At 53.6% G+C, this 22,218-nt stretch overlaps 3 protein-coding genes across 5 annotated transcripts in view; 2 read left to right on the top strand and 1 right to left on the bottom strand.

Moving 5' to 3' along the window:
* Window positions 1–22,016, bottom strand: part of LOC141725493 (erythroblast NAD(P)(+)--arginine ADP-ribosyltransferase-like) — a 52,986-nt gene extending 30,970 nt beyond the window's left edge. Inside the window, exons 1-2 of one of the 3 annotated variants that reach the window (XM_074529233.1) lie at window positions 21,183–22,000; window positions 19,855–20,559 (exon numbers count right to left, since the gene is read on the bottom strand). In XM_074529233.1, coding sequence (XP_074385334.1) covers window positions 20,474–20,559; window positions 21,183–21,933 — 837 coding nt within the window. In that variant the 5' untranslated portion in view covers window positions 21,934–22,000 and the 3' untranslated portion in view covers window positions 19,855–20,473. Of the gene's footprint in view, window positions 1–19,854; window positions 20,560–21,170 lie in introns of those variants that run through there. The other 2 variants (XM_074529217.1, XM_074529224.1) reach the window with 2 other exon arrangements.
* LOC141725490 (NAD(P)(+)--arginine ADP-ribosyltransferase 2-like) lies at window positions 6,918–9,456 on the top strand. The gene is made up of 2 exons (XM_074529205.1): window positions 6,918–7,738; window positions 8,441–9,456. The coding sequence occupies exons 1-2, from the start codon at window positions 6,982–6,984 to the stop codon at window positions 8,524–8,526; spliced, it is 843 nt and encodes a 280-aa protein (XP_074385306.1). The 5' UTR covers window positions 6,918–6,981; the 3' UTR covers window positions 8,527–9,456.
* Window positions 16,070–17,536, top strand: LOC141725487 (NAD(P)(+)--arginine ADP-ribosyltransferase 2-like). The gene has a single exon (XM_074529192.1). The coding sequence runs from the start codon at window positions 16,239–16,241 to the stop codon at window positions 17,490–17,492; it is 1,254 nt and encodes a 417-aa protein (XP_074385293.1). The 5' UTR covers window positions 16,070–16,238; the 3' UTR covers window positions 17,493–17,536.
* Window positions 22,017–22,218: the final 202 nt, after the last annotated feature.

The raw sequence follows: 22,218 nt of genomic DNA, 5'->3' as shown, positions 1-22,218 counted from the left end.
TCTGGTCTTCTCAATGCCCCCTGGATCCCTCATGGTCCCAGACCAGAGAGCCAGCTCCACTGGTCACCCACCAGCACTCCCAGGTCCTTCTCCAGAGCTGCTCCAACAGGTGCCCCCAGCCAGGGATGGCACTGGGGACTGTTCCTCCCCAGTCACCAAACCTGCTCTAGCCCTCTTGAATCTCACAATTTCTAGCCATTAGGGTCCTCCTGAAGTGCAGGATATGTCAGGATGCTTTGCCTGAAATGTGCCCAAAGGACAATGCCCCATTGGTGGCTTTTGAGGCTGCACTGAGAGAGATCTTGTGCTGATTTTGGTGCTGAATTGGGCTAAAACCAACTTTGAATTGATATCTGAGGGTAAATCACCAGAAATGGGCCTGGCCATCCATCAGCCTACCCTGGGAATGTCCAGTCCCCTCTGAGAAAGATTCCTCTCCCCTAGTCCTGCTTGGAATGAAATGTGTGGGAGGTTCTTCTCTTGGGAAGGGGATGCTCCTCAAGGATCCTCCTCGAGGCTGGGAGAGAGACGTTCCCACAAGTGTTGGTGTGGGGATTGACATTGAGCCTTGCTTAACAATTGTCACTTTTGGCTGGCTGTTACAGATTTATTTAATGGAATTGTTTTGACTGAATTATTTTATAGAACTGTTTGCACAATGGCTTTGGTGGCCACAGTGGTCACAGTGTCTGTGGTATCCTCGTGGCTCAAGGAGTTTTTGCGATCATGGCAGCCAAAGTGGCCTTAGTGGTGATTGTGACCATAGTGGCCAGAGAGGCTGTGGTGGCTGCAGTGGCAACAGTGACAGTGGTGGCCCCAGTTACCTCATGGTGGCAATAGCTGCCAGGATGTCCCTAGTGGCAGTGGTGGCCTTGGTAGCCCTGGTGGTCTTGTTTCTCTGGGGGTCCTGGTGGTCTTGATGATCATGGTGGCCACAGTGACAACAGTGACCTTGGTTGCCACAGTCACCACAGTTACCTCGGTGGCCTCATGGCTCAGAGGATTCCAGTGGCCAGTGTCAGGGCTGTGGTGGCCAGGAGGAGTCCTCCACCATGGAAGGGGTCACTGGGGACACTCCCATCTGAGGGAAAAAGATGAGCATCAGGGGGACCATGAGGGGAGTGAAGGGGTAAGGGATGGCAATAATGGAGGCTTCGGTGTTACAGGAGAGATGGGGGCCATGAGTTGACAGGTGAGAGGGTGTTGGGGGGGGCATGGGGGGTACAAAGGCCAGGGAGGTTGGGGGTCATGGTGGCCTTAGGAGTGACAGGGGTCAGGAGGAGTCAGAGGTGCCTTGAGGGGGGCAGGGGTTCTGGGAGTGCCAGGGACTTTCCGTGACCCACCCATGTGCAGCACACAGGGCCCATCCCCACAGCATGGCCTTTGGCAGCACGGGACAGGGTAGGTACAGAGGGTCCCCATCTCTTTCCCTGTCCCTGTTGTCCCATGACACGGGTGTCCCTGTCCATTTTTCCTCCCAGAAGTGGGAATCCCCATCCCTGTGCCCTGTCATGGGCATTCCTGTCCCCACAATGGGTGTCCCCAGATTTGGGGTCCCCAGCACGGGGTGTCCTTGTCTTCCCCCACCACAGTGGGTGTCCCTGCACTATCCCCAGTGAATTTCCTGGTGCCCTGTGCCTTATCATGGTGTCCCCATGGCCACAGTGAGTGTCCCCATCACCCCAGGCTGCCCCCTGTGCCATCACCTTGCAGCCACTCGCAGTTGTATTTGCTGTAGGTCCCGGTGGAGCGGAGCTGGATTTTTGCCTTGTCCCCTATCTGGGTGACTTTGATGACCTCAAAGGTCTCAAATGGTGGGATCAGAATGAACTGGATTGGGGAATCTCCGATTTTTATGCCGACACTCGCACCCTCGCATGTGTGCACCTGGAACTCCGTCTCCTTCCCAGAGCACTGTGCAGGCTCATCTCTCATCCATATTGGCATGAAGTGACCAAATCGGACTATACGACCATGATGTGCCTTGAACCAGATCCCACACACATGATGGACCATGTCATAACACTGCCCTTGAAGACTGACCCTCGTTGTTGCCAGGGCCTGCGTCAGCAGGAAATGCAGCGTTTTGAAGTGGAAGTTGTCCCGGTATTCCTGGTGGGAACGCCCGGCCACGCGCACGGCATCATTGAACACGCTGTGGAGGCCATCCATTGTGAAGGCCATGGTGGCGATGATCTGGTCTGGGGACAGAGGGGACTCAGGGGGTCCCTGCCTCTGCCACTCAGCTGCAGCCTTTACCCAGACCTCAGCAAACTTCTTGTTCTGCTCAAACTCAGAGTGGTTGAGGGCCGGCAATGCAGCCTTCATGTCAGGGCCACAGCCCCGGTACTGGTCATCGAAGGAGTTCAGGGCCATGTCCAGGGGCTTCATCTCATCGGCCACAGAAGCCATGGCCATTGCCAGCAGTGCCAGGGTCTGAGCCAGGGGAGCCATTGAGAGGAGAGGCCACAGGGACCAGTGTGGACACTGGGGGACACAGAGAGGACACAGAGGAGACACAGGGAGGGTTCCTCAGAGAGGGACTGGGCAGGGGAGTGGGGGCAGCCCAGGGGAAGGAGAGGCATTCCTGGCCAGCAGACCCCTGGGCATGTCTGGGGTCCTTTATCCCAAATCCTGGGGTTACCTTTGCCTCCCCAATGTGCCCCAGCCCCAGGGATCCCAATCCCACAATACCAAGGCCCCCAGAAGCCCAATCCTACTCCCATGACTACAAGACCCCTCAGCCCCAGGAGGATCCCGACCCAAATCCTGGGGTCACTCTTTGCGCCTCTCAGTGTCCCCCTCAGCCCAGCGCCAGACCACAAGCCCACTACCAATCTGCAATTCCTTTCGTGTACCCCAGAACCTCAACCCAAATCCAGGCATCACCCCTTGCCCCCAAAGAGTCTGCCAGCCCGCACCATGACCCCAGTCCAACTCTCACCATCCCGTATTCCCCCTCATTTTCCCCAAGAGTCCCCCATTTCCCCAATCCCAGACCTGTGACTCCCCACTGTCCCCCCATGTCCACAATGCAAATCCCTCAGTCCCATGCCTCCCCCACAAGAGTCCCCCTGGAGTCCCACCAGCCCCGATACCAAAATCAGCCGGAGTGAACTCCCTGATGGAACTGCAAGTATGAGAAAGCCAGAATTCTTTATCAGCTTGGACTCACAACAGATCTCTCCTGGTCCTGCACTGCAGGGGGGACTTTGCCAAGGGGTATTTATCCATCCTATTCATAAATATTCATTAAAATATGTCCCTCCAATGGTACAGAAACTTCACCTCTCCTTGCAATAATTTGCATGGCTCCACCTCTTTCTCAAAATCCTTTTATGGTACTGAGGAGTCCTAAAAATGAGTTTTCTCAGTGTGGTTTTCAGTGCGTGCCTCAGTATGCCAGATGACCTCAGCTTGAACTTTCATTTTTGACAGACACTGCTTGTTCTGTGTTACAGAATTTGCCAAACACCCCTCACTGGAGTTCCCTTTATCTCTTTCTCCACACGTTCCAGCCCCTTTGCTCTTCTGTGTACACACATTTACATCCTTTTATTGGTTTTTTGCTAGTTCTTCTTTAAGCCCTATCCAGCACCATTAAGGGATCTGAAACTTTCTATTCTCTCTCTTATTGCTCACCCTCTGCAACCCCAATCGCACGGTCCCATGTCCCCCCAGTTCCACCCGGCCCCCCTCCCCAATGCTCACTAAGTTGCTGCCACACCTCAGATACCAATTGGGGTCCCCTATCAGATGACATCCCTGTAGGCACCTTGAGCCTGGGGATGATCTCTTGGAGGAGTACCTGGGTGAAATCCCTTGCCTTGTTGGTGTGGCAGGAGAAATTCTGGACCTACAAGATGGGATTCGCCAACACCAGGAGATACCTGAGCCTATCTTGGCGTGGTAGCTCAGAAAATCCATTAGCCAGTTATCCCCAGGAGTGTTTCCTCTTTCAGTGATGCCTAGAGGTGAGGGTTTGCCATTCAAAGTAACGTCTCGTGCAGCTTTTGTGCAAGTCGGTTTCCCACAGGCATTTGTCAATCCCCAAGCTGGTGTGCCCTGGATTGTATTACGGCCACTTCTGTGGGCAGCTCAGCTCAGCTCAGTCACCCAGGCACTGCCCCAAGAGATCATCCTCAGGCTCAAGGTGCCTACAGGGATTTCTGTTGAGGGATTGTTGCAGGAAAATGGACACTGTGCCCAAGCCAGCCTTTATGGGGTCTGAGTAGAATTTCACATTGTCCCCCATACCTCGAAACAGGAAGAGCCTACTCAAGAGGAAAACAAGTCCAGGATGGGGGGCACGCTAAGAAGACAGAGCAAAAAACCACAGTGGAGCGTGTGAACGCAAGACAATAAACCACAGTGAGAGGCATGAAGAAAGAAGACTAACCAATCAGCTGAAGGCTTGAGACACATGCACAGATAGGCTGAACCAATCACGTATTAGCTTGAGGAGCGTGAACAGTAGAACAGAGCATAAATACAGCGTGTTCTTGTAACAAATTTGACTTCACTTGATCATATTGATCCTGGCGTGATGTTCCATTGCTGATTCTCTGCAGATGTCACCTGATAGCAGACCCCAACTGGTATCTGAAGTGTGACTGCAACTCAGTGAGCACTGGGGAATGGGACCTGGGGGGAACCTGGGGGGGACATGGGATGGTGGGATTGGGGACCTGGGAGGTGAGCAATAAGAGAGAGAATTGAATGTTTTAGATCCCTTCATTGTGCTGGGTACAGTTTAAAGATGAATAGGCAAAAAGCAAAAAAGGATGTAGAAGTGTGGACATAGCAGGGCAAAGGTGACTGGAACCTGGGGAGAAAGAGATAAAGGGAGCTCCAGTGATAGGTTTTTGACAAGTTCTGCAAGACAGAAGGAGCAGTGCCTGCCCAAATTGAAAATTTGAGGCAAGGTAATCTGGGATATTGGGGGACTCAGTGAAAACCACACTGAGAAAACTCATTTTTATGACTCTGCAGCACAATAGAAAATATTTCCTAAAAGAGGCAGAGCCATGCAGATTATCTACGGGAAAAGTGCTGGTTTCTGTATTAGATAGGGGACACAATTCCATGAATATTTATAATTATGGTGGATAAATACCCAATGGCAAAGTCCCCCCTGATGTGCAGGTTCAGGAGAGATCTGCTGTGAGTCTGAGCTGAGAAAGAATTCTGGCTTTCTGATACCTCCAGTTCCTTCAGGGAGTTTACTCTGGCCAATTTAGGTATCAGGGACTGGGCACCCTTGGAAAGAACATGGGACTGAGGGATTGGCATTGGGAGGCCATTGGGGTTGTCACAGCACAGGGACTGAAGTCCTGGGGTGATCCGGGGACAGCGATGGGAGACACAGGACCATGGGAGTGGCAGTGGGGTACTGGGGGACTCTTGGTGGGCCTGTGGGACTGGATCAGGGTCTAGGGGTCCCCAGGGAGGTTATGAGACTGAGAGTGGGATTGGGATAAAGGGGGGAGGGGACAGGGACAAGTGGGACCCATTGGGGTCCCTAAACCTGGGGTTAGGGTCCTGGGGGACATGGGGTCACTGGGAGGGGTACAAGGCACTGGGGGAGGGGTTGGGGTAATGGAGGCACTGGGAAGAACCAAAAGGGGGGACACAGAATGATGGAAGTGGAACTGGGAGTCTGGCGGTCACTGGGGTTACTGGGGGGAGGTCAGGAAGTGACCCCAGGATTTGAGTAAGGGTTCTGTAGGGGGGCTGACAAAACACATTGAGGGGGTTATAGGACTGTGGGAGTGGGATAGGGAGTTGGGGTATTTGGGGGACATTGGAGCATCCAGGATTGACTCCAGGATTTGGGATCAGATTCCAGTACATGTTCAGAGGTCATGTCCTGCTCTTTTAATTCCTCTCCTGCAGATCACCACATTTCCTAAAATAAAGCTTTTCCGGGAATTTTTGTTAGAGGCAAATCAAAGTTTTAGTTTTCAAACTTCGATCTACAAAGAGGTGCTGGAGAAATGTTCCTCCATTTTTCCTCATTCACTGCAGACCCTTAGAAATGACCTGGAGGGACTGGAGCATGTCCAGGGAAGGGATGGAGCTGTGGAAGGGCCTGGAGCAGCAGGAAGGGCTGAGGGAGCTGGTGGGGGGCTGCTCAGTGTAATTTTAAAATGATGAATAATCAGTTTGGGGCCTGATCCAAATTTCCTGATTTGAGGCAATGCAACAGAAGAAGCACTGGGAGGAAAGAAAGAAAAACAAACAGAATGAGAAAGGAAGAAAACTAAAGTGGAGAAAAGGGGACAGAGACTGCACCACCTATTTTTTGATTAAAAACCCTGATGTTTTGCTCAGGAAACTCTTTTTTCTTTCAAATCAGGGATTTCCCTATTTACCCGCCCATCTCCATGGGAGAGCTGGGGGACACTGCAGGGGGCAGGGAGTCATCCCTGCATTTGGGTTTGGGTCCTGGGGTGTATCATTTCCAACAACTCCAAAGGGAACACCAGAGTGGGAGTGGGATTGGGGCAGGGAGGTGGGGCAGGAGTGACAATGGGAGGGTCAGGGGATGACCCCAGATTAGGGCTGGGGTCCTGGAGGGTCTGAAGGGACACTGGGGACATTACACCAAGAATGCGGGTGTGGGCTTTGGGACCCTAGGGAGACTGGAGGACACTGGGTCACCCAGGACTGACCCCAGGATTTGGGATCAGGCTCTCAGAGGTCTGAGAGGTCTCTTGGCAAAGGCTGCCCTCTCTTTCCTCGGGCTGACTCCACTCTCCTTCCCAGCCCCTGATGGAAAGATCTTCTCTGTGTCCCATGGTCCCCCCATGCCCCCTCAGCATACTCTCAGCTTCCCATCGGTGTCCTGCCATGTTCCTCAGTGCTCCCCGTGTCCCACAGTGTGCCCTCAGTTTCCCAGTGTCCCCTGGTGTTTCACACTGGTCCTGGTGGCCTCTCCCTTCTCTGGACTCCCTGGTTAGGATCCTGTCACTGCTGGCAATGACCGTGGCCAACACAGGCTTCTCAGTTGTCCCCCTGGACATGGCCTGGAACTCCTTTGATGACCAGTACCCTGGCTGCCGACACGCCATGACCCAGTTGTTGCCAGAACTCAACGACTTTGAGTTCCATCAGAACCCTCTGTTTGCCCAGACCTGGGTGAAGGCCGCAGCCGAGTGGTGGAGGCGGGGGTGCCCTGTGACCCCTCTGTCCCCAGCCCAGGCCATTGCCCTCATGACCTACACAATGAAGTACCTGCACAAGGAGTTCAATGCCGCCGTGCATGTGGCTGGGCGCTCCTACCAAGAATACCGGGACAACTTCCATTTCAAAACACTGCATTTCCTGCTGACCCAGGCCCTGGTGACACTGAGGGACAATCGGGGACCACGATGTTACCATGTGTTTCGGGGGGTGCGTGGTGTTCGGTTCGAAGCACGGTGTGGTGACACCATCCGGTTTGGTCGATTCACATCAACATCACTGCAAAAACAGATTGCTCAGCAATTTGGGACTGACACCATGTTCCAGGTGCAGACATGTTACGGAGTGGATATCCAAAAATTTTCCTCCAAGCCTAGTGAGGAGGAGGTGCTGATCCCACCCTTTGAGACCTTTGAGGTCACCAGTGTCACCCAGGAAGGAGACAGGGCATTGATCCAGCTCCGCTCCAGTGGGACCTTCAGCAGATACAAATGCGAGTGGCTGCGACGTGACATCATGGGAAAAACCTGGAAGACAGGGATACCCACTGCGGGTATGGGGACACCCATGAGAACACACAGGGGAAAATGACACCCACAGGTGATGGGGGACAGGGACAGAGACACCCATGACAGGGTGCAGGGACGGGAAATGGAATGTCAGGTTCCAGGGAATGTCAGGTACAGGGACGGAGAAATGGACAGAGATAGGAACCCTCCTTTTCTGTCTCTGTCCCTGCCCTCTGCAGACCAGCTCTCTGGGGACCAGCCCTGTGAGCTTTTCGTTGGTGGGCCAGGATGATCCTGACCTCCCCTGAACCTCTCCCACCCCCCTGACACCCCTCATGGCACCCCCTATTTCCCCCAACACCTGTCAGCCCCAAATACCATCATGGTCCCCCTGAAACCCCTTGCTTCCTGTATTACCCCACTGCCCCTCTGACACCCCATCATCCCTAAAGCCCCCATGGCCCCTTGACCACCAACCTCCCTCCTGCACACCAGCCACTGGTCACCAACAACCTTCACACTGCCCATGGCACCCATCTTTACTCACCCCATGTTATGGCCCCCTCTGAACCCCGGACAACCCCCATGGCCCTCCTGACTACCCTGATCCCCACCCCCATGGTATTCCATCCCACCTGAACTCCACTCATGCCTCTCCTTGTACCCCTGAAATCCCTGACCCCTCTCTGACCTGCCTCAACCTATTCAACTCCATGAACCACTCATCCTCCTCTTTTTCCCCCCAGGTGGGAGCATTCTCCGGGCTCCCTCCCACCTCAGACGGCTCCTCCTGGCCACTACAGCCCTGGCAGTGACCACCAGAATTGTCTGAGCCATGAGGTAATGAAGTTCACCATGGTCTCCACAATCATCAAAGCCACCATGACCGCCAGAGAAAAGAGGCCACCAAGGCTGCCAAGGCCACCACTGCCATTTTCCCTGGGCAGAAAAAAGGGAAAAAAGAGGAAGAGAAGAGAAAAAGAAAATTCTACCTACTCCCCACCCCCCAACATCTCATTAACTGCCTTTTACTTCTTTGAAAATTCATTTATTTTCATTCCTGCCCAAATCCTGTGAATTCCCACATATTCTGCACTTAAACCAAACCAACCTCTATTTCCTCATCCCAATTAATTCAACTAGAAAGGAAAAAGAGGAATGTTTCTTCACAAATAGATTGTGTGAATCCGGTGGTAGACAGAGCCAGGGATTTGCAGATACGGAAGTTACCGGAGAAGCTATCAGTTTAAGAAAATATTCTTCATTGACATGGACTGCTGCACAGACAAGATCCTGCAAAATTCCTGAACCACGAGAAGAAGAACAAAGCTTTTACAGGCTTATGAATATTAATTACCCTGTCCAGGGTGAAGTTAAAGCTCATTTTAATGGTCAGGGGTTAGTGTTACAGAAGGGTGGGTTGCATAGCAAGGGGGACGTTCAGTAGGTGGATTGAGAAGTCTGCACCTTCCAAGTACCTCAGCCAATGGGGAAAGGAAGTGGGAGATATGGGTGGGAAATTGGGGTAAAAAGGAGGCTGCATCTTCCAACAATTTGAGACACCCCATGGGGAAATTCCCCATGGCCTCTTCCTTTGATCACGAATAAAATTACAGGGCACTTCTGTCTCCTTTCTGCAAGTAAGTCTCTGGCAAGGTTAATTTTTCTGCTCTAAAGGTAGATAGCACAAATGTTCCACTTGAATCCTAAGCAATATGCTCAGCTGCAGTCAGAGTCTCATCCACAAAATGGCAGCTCTGTCCTTTATACCCCTGGTGTTGCATCTGCCAAATACATATTCATAAGCAGTCATACATATTCAAACATTTTCCTTCTTACTCCCTGGCCCCTCCCACCGTCTGCCAGTTAACTGTTCCATGCTGTCAATTGGTGGAGACCTTCCTGCAATGTGGTTGGAGGTGGGATGTTGCCATGCCATATGTCCCCGCAGCAACAGGCCTTCCCCATTCCCAACCACCCCATGCAAGGGGCACAGGTACATGTCCCTGACAATCCTGACAACCACAGCTGTCCTGTACAACAATACAGGTGGGGGAAAGGGGGCAATGGGGAGAACACAGAGTGTCAAAACAACCAACTAAATAACATAACCATACATCAACAAAATTTCGCTTAACATGAACACAATATTCATCCCTTAATTTTGAGAGTCAATCATCATATTAGCCATCTATAACAAAGCTGTGGCTGTCCCACTCCTGGAACAGTTCAAGGCCAGGTTGGGCAGTGCCAAGAACAGCCCAGCCCAGGGGAAGAAGTCCCTGCCCATGGCAGGGCTGGCACCGGACGGGCTTTAAGGTCGCTCCATCCCAAACCATTGCAGAGCCCCCAGGGATGGGGCGGGGCGGGCGCTCGACAGCACCAGCAGCTCGTGCTGCTGCCTGCTGTTGGCACCCGGAACTGCAGCTGGGAGCGGCGCATTCAGAGTGCTGCTGATTGCCCGCTCTGGCTGCTGCTGCTCTCCAGTGGACAATTCCTGAACCACAGCTGCCAGAATCCCCAAATCCCAGAATGGGTGAGGCTGGAAGGACCCAGAGCGGGCACCTGGCCCAACCTCCCAGCTCAGGCAGCGACATCCCTGAGCACAGCACTGGGTCCAGATCAGCCCAGAACAGGACATCGCACTGGGCAGAGCTGGACACAGCACTCCTGAAGTGCCTCCCTGGGAAGGGCAGAGGGTCCTGGATACTCCCGGACTTCCTGGCTCTGGTCTTCTCAATGCCCCCTGGATCCCTCATGGTCCCAGACCACAGAGCCAGCTCCACTGGTCACCCACCAGCACTCCCAGGTCCTTCTCCAGAGCTGCTCCAACAGGTGCCCCCAGCCAGGGATGGCACTGGGGACTGTTCCTCCCCAGTCACCAAACCTGCCCTAGCCCTGTTGAATCTCACAATTTCTAGCCATTAGGGTCCCCCTGAAGTGCAGGATATGTCAGGATGCTTTGCCTGAAATGTGCCCAAAGGACAATGCCCCATTTGTGGCTTTTGAGGTTGCACTGAGAGAGATCTTGTGCTGATTTTGGTGCTGAATTGGGCTAAAACCAACTTGGAATTGACAACTGAGGGTAAATCACCAGAGCTGGGCCTGGCCATCCATCAGCTGACCCTGGGAATGTCCAGTCCCCTCTGAGACAGAGATTCCTCTCCCCTAGTCCTGCTTGGAATGAAATGTGTGGGAGGTTCTTCTCTTGGGAAGGGGATGCTCCTCAAGGATCCTCCTCGAGGCTGGGAGAGAGACGTTCCCACAAGTGTTGGTGTGGGGATTGACATTGAGCCTTGCTTAACAATTGTCACTTTTGGCTGGCTGTTACAGATTTATTTAATGGAATTGTTTTGACTGAATTATTTTATAGAACTGTTTGCACAATGGCTTTGGTGGCCACAGTGGTCACAGTGTCTGTGGTATCCTCGTGGCTCAAGGAGCTTTGGTGATCATGGCGGCCAAAGTGGCCTTAGTGGTGATTGTGACCATAGTGGCCAGAGAGGCTGTGGTGGCTGCAGTGGCAACAGTGACAGTGGTGGCCCCAGTTACCTCATGGTGGCAATAGCTGCCAGGATGTCCCTAGTGGCAGTGGTGGCCTTGGCAGCCCTGGTGGTCTTGTTTCTCTGGTGGTCCTGGTGGTCTTGGTGATCGTGGTGGCCACAGTGACAACAGTGACCTTGGTTGCCACAGTCGCCACAGTTACCTCGGTGGCCTCATGGCTCAGAGGATTCCAGTGGCCAGTGTCAGGGCTGTGGTAGCCAGGAGGAGTCCTCCACCATGGAAGGGGTCACTGGGGACACTCCCATCTGAGGGAAAAAGATGAGCATCAGGGGGACCATGAGGGGAGTGAAGGGGTCAGGGATGGCAATAATGGAGGCTTCGGTGTTGCAGGAGAAATGGGGGCCATGAGTTGACAGGTGACAGGGTGTTGGGGGGGGCATGGGGGGTACAAAGGCCAGGGAGGTTGGGGGTCATGGTGGCCTTAGGAGTGACAGGGGTCAGGAGGAGTCAGAGGTGCCTTGAGGCAGGGCAGGGGTTCTGGGAGTGCCAGGGACTTTCCGTGACCCACCCATGTGCAGCACACAGGGCCCATCCCTACAGCATGGCCTAGGCGGCGCGGGACAGGGTAGGTACAGAGGGTCCCCATCTCTTTCCCTGTCCCTGTTGTCCCATGACACGGGTGTCCCTGTCCATTTTTCCTCCCAGAAGTGGGGATCCCCATCCCTGTGCCCTGTCATGGGCATTCCTGTCCCCACAATGGGTGTCCCCAGAATTGGTGTCCCCAGCACGGGGTGTCCTTGTCTTCCCCCACCTCAGCGGGTGTCCCTGCACTGTCCCCAGTGAATTTCCTGGTGCCCTGTGCCTTATCATGGTGTCCCAATGGCCACAGTGAGTGTCCCCATCACCCCAGGCTGCCCCCTGTGCCATCACCTTGCAGCCACTCGCAGTTGTATTTGCTGTAGGTCCCGGTGGAGCGGAGCTGGATTTTTGCCTTGTCCCCTATCTGGGTGACTTTGATGACCTCAAAGGTCTCAAATGGTGGGATCAGAATGAACTGGATTGGGGAATCTCCGATTTTTATGCCGACACTCGCGCCCTCGCATGTGTGCACCTGGAACTCCGTCTCCTTCCCAGAGCACTGTGCAGGCTCATCTCTCATCCATATTGGCATAAAGTGACCAAACCGGACTATACGACCATGATGTGCCTTGAACCAGATCCCACACACATGATGGACCATGTCATAACACTGCCCTTGAAGACTGACCCTCGTTGTTGCCAGGGCCTGCGTCAGCAGGAAATGCAGCGTTTTGAAGTGGAAGTTGTCCCGGTATTCCTGGTGGGAACGCCCGGCCACGCGCACGGCATCATTGAACACGCTGTGGAGGCCATCCATTGTGAAGGCCATGGTGGCGATGATCTGGTCTGGGGACAGAGGGGACTCAGGGGGTCCCTGCCTCTGCCACTCAGCTGCAGCCTTTACCCAGACCTCGGCAAACTTCTTGTTCTGCTCAAACTCGGAGTGGTTGAGGGCCGGCAATGCAGTTATCATGTCAGGGCCACAGCCCCGGTACTGGTCATCGAAGGAGTTCAGGGCCATGTCCAGGGGCTTCATCTCATCGGCCACAGAAGCCATGGCCATTGCCAGCAGTGCCAGGGTCTGTGCCGGAGGGGCCATAGAGAGGATAGGCCACAGGGACCAGTGTGGACACTGGGGGACACAGAGAGGACACAGAGGAGACACAGGGAGGGTTCCTCAGGGAGGGACTGGGCAGGGGAGTGGGGACAGCCCAGGGGAAGGAGAGGCATTTCTGGCCAGCAGACCCCAGGGCATGTCTGGGGTCCTTGATCTTAAATCCTGGGGTTACCTTTGCCTCCCCAATGTGCCCCAGCCCCAGGGATCCCAATCCCACAATACCAAGGCCCCCAGAAGCCCAGTCCTACTCCCATGACTACAAGACCCCTCAGCCCCAGGAGGATCCCGACCCAAATCCTGTGGTCACTCTTTGCGCCCCTCAGTGTCCCCCTCAGCCCAGCCCCAGACCACAAGCCCACTACCAATCCACAATTCCTTTCGTGTACCCCAGAACCTCAACCCAAATCCAGGCATCACCCCTTGCCCCCAAAGAGTCTGCCAGCCCCCCACATGACACCAGTCCAACTCTCACCATCCCGCATCCCCCCTCATTTTCCCCCAGAGCCCCCCATTACACCAATTACAGACCTGTGACTCCCCACTGTCCCCCCATGTCCACAATCTCAATCTCTCAGTCCCATGCCTCCCCCACAAGAGTCCCCCTGGAGTCCCACCAGCCCCGATACCAAAATCAGCCGGAGTGAACTCCCTGATGGAACTGCAAGTATGAGAAAGCCAGAATTCTTTATCACCTTGGACTCACAACAGATCTCTCCTGGTCCTGCACTACAGGGGGGACTTTGCCAAGGGGTATTTATCCATCCTATTCATAAATATTCATTAAAATATGTCCCTCCAATAGTACAGAAACTTCACCTCTCCTTGCAACAATTTGCATGGCTCCACCTCTTTCTCAAAATCCTTTTATGGTACTGAGGAATCCTAAAAATGAATTTTCTCAGTGTGGTTTTCAGTGCGTGCCTCAGTATGCCAGATGACCTCAGCTTGAACTTTCATTTTTGACAGACACTGCTTGTTCGGTGTTACAGAATTTGCCAAACACCCCTCACTGGAGTTCCCTTTATCTCTTTCTCCACACGTTCCAGCCCCTTTGTTCTTCTGTGTACAAACATTTACATCCTTGTATTGGTTTTTTGCTAGTTCTTATTTAAGCCCTATCCAGCACCATTAAGGGATCTGAAACTTTCTATGCTCTCTCTTACTGCTCACCCCCCAGGAACCCAATCGCACGGTCCCATGTCCCCTCAGTTCCACCCGGTTCCCCTCCCCACTGCTCACTGAGTTGCTGCCACACCTCAGATACCAATTGGTGTCCCCTATCATATGACATCCCTGCCGTCACCTTGAGCCTGGGGATGATCTCTTGGGGGAGTGCCTGGGTGACTTCCCCGGCCTTGCTGGTGAGGCAGGAGAAGTTCTGGACATCCAAGAGGGGGTCCAAAAGCATCAGGAGATACGTGAGCCCATGTCGGCATGGTAGCTCAGAAAATTCATTTGCCAGTTATCCCCAGGAGTGTTTCCTCTTTCAGTGATGCCTGGAGGTGATGGTTTGGCATTCAAAGGAACCTCTCGTGCAGCTTTTGTACAAGTCTATTTCCCACAGGGATTTGTCGATCCCCATGATTGTGTCCCCCATATTGTATTGCAGCCACTTCTTTGGGCAGCTCAGCTTAGCTTAGTCACCCAGGCACTCCCTCAAGAGATCAACCCCAGGCTCAAGGTGCCTACAGGGATTTCTGTTGAGGGACTTTTGCAGGAAAATGGACACTGTGCCCACGTCAGCCTTTATGGGGTCTGAATAGAATTTCACATTTTCCCCCATACCTCGAAAACAGGAAGAGCCTACTCAGAAGAAACACAAATACAGAATGGGGGTCACGCTAAGAAGACAGAGCAAAAAACCACAGTGGAGCGTGTGAAGGCAAGACAATAAACCACAGTGAGAGGCATGAAGAAAGAAGACTAACCAATCAGCTGAAGGCTTGAGACGCGTGCACAGATAGGCTGAACCAATCATGTATTAGCTTGAGGAGCGTGAACAGTAGAACAGAGCATAAATACATCCCGTTCTTGTAATAAATTTGACTTCACTTGATCATATTGATCATGGCGTGATGTCCCATTGCTGATCCTCCGCAGATGGCATCTGATAGGTGACCCGAAGTGGTATCTGAGGCGTGACTGCAACTCAGTGAGCAGTGGGGAGTGGGACCTGGGGGGAACCTGGGGGGAAATGGGACAGTGGGATTTGGGTCCTGGGGGGTGAGCAATAGGAAAGAGAATAGAAAGTTTTAGATCTCTTAATGGTGCTTGGTACAGTTTAAAGATGAACAGGTGAAAAACAATAAAAGGATGTAAAATTGTGGACGCAGCAGCGCAAAGGTTGCTGGAACCTGTGGAGAAAGAGATAAAGGGAACTCCAGTGAGGGGGTTTTGGCAAGTTCTATAACACAGAAGGAGCAGCGGCTGCTCAAAGCAAAATTTTGAGGCATGGTCATCTGGATATTGGGGCACTCGGTGAAAACCACACTGAGAAAATTAATTTTTATGACTCTGCAGCAAAATAAAAATTATTTCCTAAAAGAGGCAGAGCCATGCAAATTATTTATGGGAAACGTGCTGGTTTCTGTATTAGATAAAGAACACAATTTCATGCATATTTATAATTATGATGCATAAATACCCAATATCAAAGTCCCCCCTGACATGCAGGACCAGGAGAGATAGGCTGTGAGTCCAAGCTGATCAAGAATTCTGGCTTTCTGATACCTGCAGTTCCATCAGGGAGCTTCACTCTGGTCGATTTCAGTAACAGGGACTGGGCAGGCTTGGGGGGGAACATTGGACTGAGGGATTGGGGTCTGGGGGGCACTGGAGGTGTCACAGGACAAGGACTGAAGTCCTGGGGTGATCCAGGGACAGCAATGGGAGACACAGGACCATGGGAGTGGCAGTGGGGTACTGGGGGACACTTGGGGGGCACGTGGGACTGGATCAGGGTCCAGGGGTCACCAGGGAGGTCATGGGACTGAGAGTGGGATTGGGGTAAGGGGGGGGGGAGGGGACAGGGACAAGTGGGACCCATTGGGGACCCCAAACCTTGGGTCAGTGTCCTGGGGGACACGGGGTCACTGGGAGGGGTACAAGGCACTGGGGAAGGGATTGGGGTAACAGAGGCAATGGGAAACACTGCGAGGAGGGGGGACACGGAACTGTGGGAGTGGGATTGAGAGTCTTGGGAACAATGAGGTATCCCGGAGTGATCACAGGATTTGGGATCAGGCTCCAGGACATGTCCAGGGGTCTTCTGGCCAGGGCAGCCCCCACTCTCCCTAGGCTGACCCCACTGTCACTCCTCAGCCCCTCACCACAGAAGCCTCCCCATGTCCCGCCATGTACCTCAGAGTCCCCTCTGTCCCTTCAGTGTCCCCTTAGAATCCCCTGGTATGCACCAGTGTTCTCCCTGTGTCACACCGTCTGTCCTCTGTGTTCCCTCTGTGTCCCACAGTGTCTCACACTGGTCCCTGTGGCCTCTCTTCTCCATGGCCCCCCTGGCTCACACCCTGGCACTGCTGGCAATGACCGTGGCCACTGCGGACATCACCGTATTGCCCCTGGACATGGCCCACAACTCCTTTGATGACCAGTACGTGAACTGCGGCCCTGCCATGATTGCGGCCTTGCCAGCCCTCAAGCGCTCCGACTTCAGGGAGAACAAGAAGTTTTCCCAGGCCTGGGAGAAGGCCACAGCCGAGTGGCAGAAACGAGGTTCCTATTCATCCTTTCTGACCAAAGACCAGGCCATCGCCCTCATGGTCTACACAATGAATGACGTGTTCGGGGAGTTCAATGAAGCCGTGCGTTCAGCTGGACGGTCCTGCCAGGAGTACCGGTACAACTTCCACTTCAAAACGCTGCATTTCCTGCTGACCCAGGCCCTCCAGAAGCTGAGATGCCATAATAAGTGTCTGGACGTGTCCCGGGGAGTGAAAGACACACAGTTCATTGTGAAATATGGTGATAAAGTCCGCCTTAGTCAATTCACTTCATCATCACTGAATAAATCGGTGGCCGAATATTATGGGACAGACACGATGTTCGAGGTGCACACGTGTCTCGGAGCGCACATTGAAAAATTCTCCTTCAATCAAAGTGAGAAGGAGGTGCTGATCCCACCCTTTGAGACCTTTCAGGTTACCAAAGTCACCAGGGAAGGGAAGAAGGTGCAGATTGTGCTTCGCTCCACTGGGAACTTCAGCAACTACAACTGCGAGTGGCTGCGAGGTGACATCATGGGAACAACCTGGGGGGACGGGGACACTCAGAGAGGGTTGGGGACAAGGACACACGGTGCTGAGGACACCCATGGCCCAGAGGGGACAGGGACACCCACTGTGGCTGGGAGACAAGACACCCAGAGGTTGAGACATGGTCAGGGACAGCATTGCTTGGGCACAGCAGATAGGGACACTCAGTGCCAGGTGAGGGGGACAGGGACATCCAGTGCTGGAGTTGGGGGGACAAGGTACATGGTACATGGCTGGGTACAGGGGACATGGACCTCATTATGGCCCTCTCTGACACCACACCCTCAGGGCCCCCCACCACCGATGTCCCTCTCCCCATGGCCCTCCTGATGCTCGCCTGGCCCTCTCACCACAGGATCCCCTGACCCCTCTCTTTGTCCCCACAGGGACAGGTGGGAGCCTCCCCAGGAACTCTCCCAATATTGGGGGGCTTCTCCTTGCTACCGTGGCCATGGCAGTGGCCATTGGAACTCTCTAAGCCACAAGGCCACCAAGGTCGCGGTGGTTGTGGAGGCCACTGTGGAAGGCCACCAGCACGAAGACCACCAGGATCCCCAGATAAATGAAGCCACCAAAGCTACAGAGGCCATTATGACCACTATGGTCCCTTTTTCCCAGTGTGACCACTGTGGTCGTTATTGTTACTACGGCCACTGGGGCCACTTTGGTCTCTACGACCACTCTGGCCACTCTGGGCATTGGAATCACCATGGTCAGCATGGCCAATGTGCTCACAGTGACCCATGATGTCACCATGCCCACTGTGACTACTGTGTTCACTGCAACTACTAAGACCACCATTGATACCATGGCTATCAAGTCGACCAAGGTCACCGTGGCCACCACAGCCATTGTGGCCACCATGGTCATGTACCAAGGTGTCCAACCTGGAAAAGCCCCTCCAAGATGTGCCCAGTGAGGGAACGATGCCAGGCCAGCAGGACCAGCACGCAGGGACTGCAGCAGCCAAGACAGCACAGGACAGCATGGACAGCAGAGACTGTGTAGCACCTGGGGCTGCTTGGGCACTTCCCAAAAGAGGGTTGGGGAGTGGCAATGCCACGGCCACCTCCCAGCGCTCCTTGCCTGCCTTGCCTGATCTAGCATCAAATTGCTGCTTGCTCACCTGGCGTATTAAAAAATGTATCAAAAACTTCATCCTTGCTTGCCTGGCATATCAAAAGTTTACCAAATTTACTGCTGGCTCGTCTGATGTATCCGCTACAGCTCCTTTAACACTTTTCCTGCACGGCTCCTCATTTTCTAAAATAAAGCCGTTCCTGGAGCTTTTGTTGGAGGGAATTTAAAGGTTTATGTTTCTACCTCCATCTTCAAAGAGGTGCTTGATGAATGTTCCTCCCATTTTCCTGGAAAGGGAAATGTTTCCCTTTTTCACTGCAGCCCCTCAGAAAGGACCTGGAGGGGCTAGAGCATGTCCAGGGAAGAGATGGAAAAGTGGAAGGGTTTGGAGCATCAGGAATGGCTGAGGGAGCTGGCAGGGACTACTCAGTGCAATTTAAAAAGGATGAACAATCAGTTTGGGGACAGTTCCGAAGTTCCTGATTTGACGCAATGCAGCAGAAGTAGCACTGGAAGGAAAAAAAAAGAAAAAACAAACAGAAAGAGAAAGGATGTATAAAAAAATTGAGAAAAGGGGAGAGAGGCAGCACCACCCATTTATTGATGAAAACTCCTGATGTTTCATTCAGGAAACTCTTTTTTGTTTCAAATCAGGGATTTTCCCTCTTTACCCGATCTCCTCGAGCTGTGGTGTGGGAATTGTCCACCCGAGGGCAGCAGTGAGTGTGGGAAATCAGCAGCACTGCGCATGCACCACTCCCAGCTGCAGTTCCGGGTGCCAACAGCAGGCAGCAGCACGAGCTGCTGGCGCTGATGAACACCCACCCCACCCCATCCCAGCCCCGGGGGCTCTGCAATGGCTTGGGATGGAGCGATCCTGGCGTATTGACCCCACGCTTTCTAACATCCCCTAGGTCTCTCCTGGCCCCAAGCCACACAGCCAGCTCCACTGGTTACCCACCAGCACCACAGATCCTTCTCCAGATCTGCTCCAGCAGGCCAACCAGCCAGGACAGACACTGGGGACGGATCCTCCCCAGGGACAGGACCAGCCCTTGCCCTCTTGAACCTCCCAAATCCCAGCCTTTAAGGTCCCCCAAGAAGTGCAGGATGTGGCAGGATGATCTGCCTGGAATGTGCCCAAGGGACAATGCCCCATTTGTGGCCATCAAGGCTGCACTGAGAGGGGTCTTCTGCTGATTTTGGTGCTGAATTGAGCTAAAACCGGCCCAAATCACCAGCCCTGAATTGACAACTGAGGATGAAGCATCAGAGCTTGGCCTGGCCATCCATCAGCTGACACTGGGAACATTGATTCCCCTCTGAGACAGAGATTCCTCTCTCTTACTCTGCTTGGAATGAAATGTGTGTGAGGATCCTCCCTTGGGAAGGGAATGCTCCCTAGGGATGCTCCTTGAGGCTGAGAGAAAGAGACATTCCCATGATTGTTGGTGTGGGGAAAGACATTGAGCCCTGTTTAGGAATTGTCTCTATTTGCTGGCTTTGACAGGATTATTCAATGAATTTGTTTTGATGGAAATTTTTAATAGGATTGCTTTCACAATTTCCCTGGTGTGCACAGTGGTCAGAGCGGCTCTGGTGGCTCAGGGACTCTTGGTGTGCACAGCGGCCTTGGTGGTTATACAGACCATGGTGTCCAGAGTGCCTCTGTTGGCTGCAGTGACCTCAAGGTGGCGATAGCTGCCAAGGTGTCCTATTACAGCGACCTGAGGAGGTCGCTTTGGTGAGAGAAGGACGAGAATCTTGTTTCTTGATCAGAAGGCTGGATTTATTGATATATGATATATAATACATTATAACTATACTAAAAAGAATAAGGAGAGAAGTTGCAGAGGCTTGCTAAGCTAAGAATAGAATAGCAAGAATGAATAACAAAGTTCTGTATCCAGGGAATCTGTCCCCGAGCTTGGTCCTGTGATTGGGCCCCAATTGTAAACACAGAATCTGATCCAATCACAGGGGCACCTGCTACATTTCACAGCAGCCAATAACAATTATTTACATCCTTCTTCTGGGGCTCTACTTCCCAGAAGATGCACAAATCCCAAAGAAAGGATTTCTATGAAAAAATGTCTGCGACAGTGGCCAGAGTGGCAGTGGTGGCCATGGTAGCGTTGGTGGTCTTGTTTCTCTGAGGGTCCTGGAGGTTTTGGTGATCGTGGTGGCCACAGTGACCACAGTGACCTCAGTGACTTTGGTTGCCTGCTGGCTCAGAGGATCCCTGTTGCCACTGCCAAGGTTGTGGTGGCCAGGAGGAGTCCTCCAAGGTGGAAGGGGGTGCTGGGGATGCTCCCACCTGGGGGACAGAGAGAGGGGTAAGGGGGGACCATGTGGGGAGGGACGGAGTTGGGGACATGCATATTGGAGGGTTAGGAGAGATGGGGGCCATGAGTTGACAGGTGACAGGGTGTTGTGGGAGGCACGGAGGGGTACAGGGGCCATGGAGGTCAGGAGTGTCATGGTGGGCTTAGGAGTGACAGGGGTCAGGTGCAGTCAGGAGGTACCATGGCGGGTGACCGGTGGTGACAGAGGTTCAGGAAGTGCCGTGACGGGTCCCAGCCCCCCGACATCCAGCACACAAGGCCCATCTCCACAGCACTGCATTTGGTGGGGAGTGACAGGGTCGGAATGGGGTCAGGGCCCCATGTCTCTGTCCCTGTCCCCGTTGTCCCCTGGCATGGGTGTTCCTTTCCCTTTTCCCTCCCACAAGTGGGGGTTTCCATCTCTGTGCCATGTCTCTGTGCCCAGAATGGGTATCCCCAGAATTGGTGTTCCCAGCATGGCCTGTCCTTGTCCCCAAACTCTGAGTGAGTGTCCCCACCCTCTGTGCCCTGTCATGGGTGTGCCCTATCCACTGTTGGTGTCCCCATGGCCACAGTGGGTGTCCCCATCCCCCCAGGTTGTCACCTGTGGTGTCACCTTGCAGCCACTCGCAGTTGTATTTGCTGAAGGTCCCATTGGAGCGGAGCTGGATCCTCGCTTTTTCTCCCTCCTGGCTGACTTTGATGACCTCAAAGGTCTCATATGGTGGGATCAGCACCTCCTTCTCGTTAGGATACTTGGAGAAATTCCAGATTGCTGCACCGTGGCATGTGTACACCTCAAACACTGTGGCACTCCCAAAGTCCTTGGCAGCTTTTTCGCTCTGTGATGCCGAAGAGAATTGACCAAACCGGATGATGTCACCGGGCTTTGCCTTGAACCTGTGTGTGCGCTTCCCCCGGTACACGTTGTGACACTGCCCATTCTGAGCCTGCCTCAGCGTCACCAGGGCCTGGGTCAGCAGGAAATGCAGCGTTTTGAAATGGAAGTTGTGCCGGTATTCCTGCCTGGAGCGCCCGGCTGTACGCACGGCTGCATTGAACTCTCTGTAGAGCTCATCCATCGTGTAGGCCATGAGGGCGATGGCCTGGGCTGGGGACGACAGAGGGGACACAGGGGACCCCAGACTCTGCCACTTGGCTCTGGCCTCAGGCCAGGCCTGGGCAAAGAGAGGATTCTGATCAAAGTCGGAACGGTTGAGAGCTGACAACGCCTCAGTCATGACAGGACCACACTCCCGGTACTGGTCATCGAAGGAGTCCTGGGACATGTCCAGCATTATCACCTTGACAGCTGTGGTGGCCATGGCCATTGCCAGCAGTGCCAGGGTCTGCGCCAGGGGGGCCATAGAGTGGAGAGGCCACAGGGATGAGGGTGGAACACTGGGGGACACAGAGGGGACACAGAGAAGACACGGGGAGGGTTCCTCAGTAAGGGATTGGGGAGGGCAGTGGGGTCAGCCCAGGGGGATAGAGAGGCACTTCTTGCCAGCAGATCCCTGGGCATGTCTGGGGTCCGTGACCCAAATCCTGGGGGTCACTCCCTGAGCCCCCCAGTGTCCCCCTCAGCTGGTCCCCAGACCCCAATCCCGCTCCCAGTCCCCAATTTCTTCGGTGTCACCCCAGAACACCAA

Source organism: Zonotrichia albicollis, chromosome 1 (genome assembly GCF_047830755.1).
Source record: "Zonotrichia albicollis isolate bZonAlb1 chromosome 1, bZonAlb1.hap1, whole genome shotgun sequence".
Classification (NCBI taxonomy): Eukaryota; Metazoa; Chordata; class Aves; order Passeriformes; family Passerellidae; genus Zonotrichia; species Zonotrichia albicollis.
This window is presented reverse-complemented; position numbering and strand designations above follow the sequence as displayed.